This window comes from Lonchura striata, chromosome 1A (genome assembly GCF_050655825.1).
Source record: "Lonchura striata isolate lonStrDom1 chromosome 1A, ASM5065582v1, whole genome shotgun sequence".
Taxonomy (NCBI): Eukaryota; Metazoa; Chordata; class Aves; order Passeriformes; family Estrildidae; genus Lonchura; species Lonchura striata.
In genome coordinates, this window is record NC_140741.1 from 24,311,737 (window position 1) to 24,317,736 (window position 6,000).

At 40.1% G+C, this 6,000-nt stretch overlaps 1 protein-coding gene across 2 annotated transcripts in view; it reads left to right on the forward strand.

The window, feature by feature from the left end:
- The window catches only part of CRY1 (cryptochrome circadian regulator 1), a 40,056-nt gene extending 37,224 nt beyond the window's left edge, over positions 1-2,832 (forward strand). Inside the window, exons 13-14 of one of the 2 annotated variants that reach the window (XM_021535870.4) lie at positions 53-160; positions 2,162-2,832. In XM_021535870.4, the coding sequence (XP_021391545.1) occupies positions 53-156 (104 nt within the window). In that variant the 3' untranslated portion in view covers positions 157-160; positions 2,162-2,832. The remainder of the gene's footprint in view (positions 1-52; positions 161-2,161) is intronic. The other variant, XM_021535877.4, reaches the window with a different exon arrangement.
- Positions 2,833-6,000: the final 3,168 nt, after the last annotated feature.

The following is a 6,000-nucleotide window of genomic DNA, read 5'->3' on the forward strand; positions in this document are numbered from 1 at the left end:
TATATAAGGGTGCAATAGAGTCTTAATGTAAACACTGGTTTTAAATTATCAGGAAGAACGGCCCTTGGTACTGGCATTAGTGCAGGGAAACGCCCAAATCCAGAAGAAGACACTCAGAGCGTTGGACCAAAAGTCCAGCGACAGAGCACAAATTAAACTGGTAAGATCTCAGGCACCTTCAAGTTATCAAAGTTCTGTACAAATTTTGTGTCTGTGATAACATTCATGTCAATGCAATGCAAAGGATCCTAAACTATTGCTGTACGTATTTATTTTCTGGGGATGGGACAAACAGACAGTATGAAATTTCTGGCTCTAAGAGTTTGTGAAGTATATGCGATAGGAAGTAGTGGCAAAAATCAAGTCAGACTGAAGATTATCAGACACAGGTGTTAATGAAACATATTAAAGATTGTCCAGGTGTTAATGAAAGGAAAATGGATAAACTGTGATTTTAATACATTAGCAGAGCTGCTTAAGTAGCTTCACTTACTCTCTGTTCCCACATCTCACCTTAAGCTGTGCCAGTAGCATTGTTTGTATGAATGTATCGTGACCTGAATCAGGAGACTAAGACAAGGTAAAAGGAAGAGCTCAGGGCCTGGATTAGTTTAGATACGTAAGTGGACTAAGCAGAACATACTTCAGAGAGATACTGCCAAAAACCTGCAAAATGCTGATGTGGTTCCTGAGTGGGAAGATGTAGGGACAAATACATCTTTGTCATTGGTCTGTAATCAAAGCAGGTTACTCAGAGTGCCCAAGTTTGTCAAGTTGCAGTGAAAAAGACTTGAATTTGAAGAAGGCATTGTAGATGGATACAAACAGGTGTGAAAATGTGGAGAGAGAAGCAGAAAACTGGAGAATGAGTTTGATATGTGTAAAATAATCAAAACAGAGAAGATAAGTAAACTGTGATTTTTAGATAAAGTTGGGAACAGGATAGAGGAAAGAAAAGGTCAGAATTGTTATACTTCTTCCCCCAGTGAGCTTGATTTGAGAGGAACAAGGCAGATGACCTGAAAAGAATTGAGATTAAATTAAATGAAAGAGTAATTACCACGGAGGAAAGCCAAATAATGGAGGACTGTCTAAAGTAAGAGGGGAATGGATTTCAAGACTGGGAGTGTGGCTGCAAAGGTGAAGTGATCAAGATGTTTAAAAGAACCAAGTGGAGCATTGGCTGTCATAAAATTTGAAGAATAAGTAAGAATAGCACAACCAGTGAGATAATAGCACATGGAGAGACATTCTTGGAACTGGAAAACAGGGATTCCATACAATAAGTGTAGGAGATGCATTCATCATCTCTAGAAATTAAAAGGGAAATTCAGGCTACTTCATTTAGTTTTGACAGCAAGATCTAATTTTTTTTGTTACACAGTGGCAGCACTTTGTCAGACTTACTGAGGTGTATGTTGAACAATTGTGTTGTACTGATTTCACTCAGTGCAGAACCACAGCATTGTTTCCGTAATGCTGTCAATTGAGGAAGTGAGCTGAGACCTTAGTGAGTGATCCATCTGCTATTTTCTCACATACTGGAAGCCCTATAAATTGCTTCTGTGTTCTCAAACGGATTTCTGTTACTTGGATCGGCCTGAGTGGAACGTAATTCCAACAGAGTCTGTGTTTCAGGAGCTGTCTAATCCTTAGTATGTGTAGATTTATTCAGCATCCATGTTTTGTATTGCAGAATTCCTTAGGTGCTCGTGTCTGTGTAGAAGAAGTACCTGCAGAGCGAACGTCTGGTTCCTGTCTAAGTTCTTTTTCAATTGAGAGACAGGTTGGAGGGGTTTTTAGTTTGGCAGAGAAGATTATTTGGTTAGGGGTGTTCAAAGCATGCTGCAAAAGCATTATAGTCAACACAAACATCAGCCAAGATCATACTCAAAAACACTGCTGGCAAAAGGTTGTGTACTTCTGAATAGCACTCAAGTAGAGAGTACAGAGGCTTTTGTTGGGTTTCTCTGATTTTGTTTCCTTCTCCTTTTAACCTCTAAGGTAAGAAATAAGAATTCTGAGTATTTGGGCCAGTACAGGTTGGGACAGGGCTTCCTGCATTGAGAAGGGGGGAATCAATATTGGTCCCTTGAGTTCTGTCTTCAAAGACTCACATCAAACTGCTTAAGAATATTTTTTTCTTCTTTTTTTCTTGCAGCTTGATTGGAAGAGAAGTTTGCCACTCAAAGAACACATGGGACAAAATTCCTGCTACTCTGTATTGGAGCTAAAGTGTTGTGAGAGTTCATGTTCTAAAAGTACATACTTTTTCATAAATTATTTTCAATTGTTCTCAGTTGTTGTAAACAAGTCCAATTTTTGGAATGCATTATTTCTAACTGGCATTTCTATGGTTTTTAACTTTTTAATGACTCTTTCACAAAGGGCAAATTGAGTTTTGTATATAAAGTATTTGGTGAAGAATTTGCTAACTTATTGTAAATATAAATATTCATGATTAGTGATAGACCCATCAATATATTTTTGATAATCTTTCATGTATATGGTAGTAGGAAAAGCTATAGTGCTGTTCTGAAAAACGGATGAAAATAGAAAGTTTGGAAGTTTTTAAATCATTATTATTTTTAGATTACATACTTGAGCTCTGTATGATCAATTTCATATTTTCATAATGTAAGTGCTTAGAACTGTGTTTAATCAAATACAGTAGAGTTGCACCGTAATTAATCACACCTGTATATAAAACACATGCCAATTTTAGTCGAGTTGTAAAATTTTCATGTATATGTCCAGTCCTTGTATTTCTCAGCTGCCTTGTTCAGTAATGACATACCTTGTTAATAAAAGAAAATTGTATATATAGATACATATGTTTGTCTTTTGTGTAGTCTATTGCTCCTGCTTATAGTTCCAAACAGAACTGTTTCAGGAAAGAAGAGAAATACTCTTTTTAGACTTAATCTGGAAGTCACAAACAATGAACTATATTACCTTTTACTTCCAAATTTCATGATACTGAAGCAAAACAATATTCAAATTGTCCAGGTCTTTTTCTTGAAACTGGCATTTCTGAAATGCCAGTTTCTGAAAATGTATTCTGACCATTAAATGTTTTTCACCAATGTATTAAATAAGTGTTTCTTCACAATCTAGGTGTTTGGGTTGGTGTTTTTTCCCTGCTGTAATTGCAATTTGCTTGATAGCCATGAAGTCTTTCCTGCAATGCATTTAATTTGCTGCTTTTTGAGACTTGCTTGAGTGCTCGGTCAATACTGTCTCAAATTTTTAGAGAAGTTGTATCTAAGTGTTTTCTCAAACCATTGAGATCTCTGAAGAAGCAGTATGAATTTGCATAGTACTAGGTTAGTTTCCTACTTGAATGGGTGCCCAAATTAAAATCCTAGAATATCCCGAGTTGGAAGGGACCCAAAAGGATTACTGAATCCAACTTCTGGCCCTGCACAGCACCATCCCCAAGAATCTCAGGCACCATGTACCTGAGAGCTTTGGTCCAAGTGCTTCTTTGAGCTCTGTCAGGTGCGCTGTGACCACTTCCCTGAGGAGACTGTTCCAGTGCCTAACCACCCTCGGGTGAAGAACCTTTTCTTAATATCCAACCTAAACCTCTCCTGACACAACTTCAAGCCAGTCCCCCAGGTTCTGTCACTGGTCACCAGAGAGAGATCAGTGTCTGCCCCTCCTCTTTACCCTCATCAGGAAGTTGCAGACTGCAATGAAGTTTCCTCTCAGTCTCCTCCAGACTGAACAGACTAAGTGACCTCAGCCATAAGCCTCTTCATATGGCTTCCCCTGCAGACCTCTCACCATCCTTGCTGCTGTCCTTTGAGCTCTCTGAAAGCTTTAGATCCTCCTTATATTTGTACCCAAAAATGCCCCCAGCCCCCATCCCAGGTGCAGAATCCAGTTCTTTGTTAAACTTAATATGGTTGGTATTAATTAATTCTAAAGTGAGAGGAGTTAGTTATCTTGTTCTTAGGATTACATTGGTGACTTCTAGATGGGGCATTTCTCTGTGGTGGTTTAAAATTTAGATTAGATTTTTGCAACAACATAAGCTGCAGGGCTCTTGTGGCAGAATAAATTACCATGGTACTAGATTTTAGATTATAGTTGTTAATGTAAATATCTCTGCATACTGATTTGTATACAGTAGCAAAATCAAAACACTGCTAAGAAAATAGAGATATGTCTGCTGTCTTGAGGCAAAGAACATTTGAAATTGATGAAAAAACTCACTGGTGAGACTAGAGAAGCAGATGCTAAGTATTTTCCACAGATCAGTCCAAATAAAATGGAGAAGTTCCCTAGGGACATACATAATAAGGAAAATAAACGAATTTTTTTTTGTTTAAGTAGTCGGAAAATAGAAAAAATAATAGGCCTAGACTGCCTGAAGATATGTTTTACTCTGTCAAGATAATGCTGAATTTTTCTACTAACCTTATATTTTTTTAAAAAATCATCTAAATTAAATATTGTACCTAGGTTTTCTGAATTATTAGGCTATGAAACTCCCACAGAGAAACTTCATCAAGGTAAGAACATCTGCTTAAATACTACCTTCCCCCAACCAGTCTGGAAGTTCAATAGGTGAACGAAGAAATTTCCCAAGGAGTTTATTTTTATGGTAAGTTAATTCCCCCTCTTCTTAAGTGCTAAAAGGAGTATTCCTCTTCTTAGTGTAGGCAAATCCTTGGATTTGCAAAGGAAAATGTGTGGAGATGCTGTTTCACATGTGTGCTGGCTTGGAGGAGTTCTGGTTTCAGGACTGTGTTGGAAAAAACAGTCTGCGATTAGTGTGAGAGAGGGGAGAAGTTGCTTTCAGAGTGGCAATAGCTTCATAAAAGCTCATTTGCCTCATATTCTTCCCCTCCAACCTAAGTGCTGTGGCCACGAAAATAAAAAAAGGTGAAGGCTTTGCACATCAAAAAATTACTAAAATCATTGTAACATAGGGTTTTTCTCCCCACAGCCCCACTGCCCCCTTGTGATTTTTCAGGGAGTTGGACATGTGCTATAAATCCGGGATGGAATAAGGGCAGGGAAATTGTTGCTTAATAGATCTCTCCTCCAGAAATAGAGCTTACAACATTCCTCAAGAAAGTTCTGTTCCCAAGGGATTTAGCTGGCCCTTCCGTGAGCTGGTAGGAGATAGGGAGAGGAGAGTTTTTTGGCAACCAAGAAATGTACTCTGGGAGCAATACAGGAACAACTTCAGGGGATATTTCAGATGGGGGAAAAACATAGCGTTTGCGAAGGAACTTTGTGCGACCCGTTGTGTACTGGTGCTACCTGCTGCCAGAGGTGTTTGAAAAGAGGGGAAGGAAAGGAGTTAAAGCACGAAGCCCGTGAGGCTGGCGGTGTGTGCGTGTGCCGGCGCTGGCCGGAGCAGGGTTAGTTTCGGATGTTTCGGAGCCGGGCGGGCTGTGCGGCGCTGGGCCCGCAGGGGGCGCTGCGGGCGCGGCCGGGAGCGGCGCCGGCCGCTCCTCATCCCCGCGGTTCTGGGGACAGCGCTCCGGAGAAGGGAAAATACCTGCAAATTATGGAACGGCTGCGGAATAGCTACCCTGGGCGTCCCGGCCAGAAACTAAACCTCTTCTGTTACTCTGAAAGTTGCTTTTCAGGAACGCTTGCCTGCACAGACACACATTCTCTTTTTCAAGTGCACTTGGCCTAGAGATTGTTTCCAAAAGCCAGTTTTTAAGTATTGTCAATATTTTACCTATTTGAAATGTTTACTGGACTGTTGCCAGGCAGCCTTTTTGGGGCAGAGGATGGAGCTAGGACACCTGGGATCGAGGTTCGTGTCTCTGCTCCATCACAGAGCTGCTAAACACACTCAGGTAAAGCTCTCCCTATTCCCAAAGCCTTGTGCACAGGCTCTTCCTGGCAGCCCTGTTGTTCTGCATTAGATGAGATGAGATTAGATTAGATTAATCAAGCTACAAAGAGGACCTTCTTTCTCTTCTTTGTGCTCCCTATTTCCAATAGAGAAAGTTTGGGCAAGAATTCCCA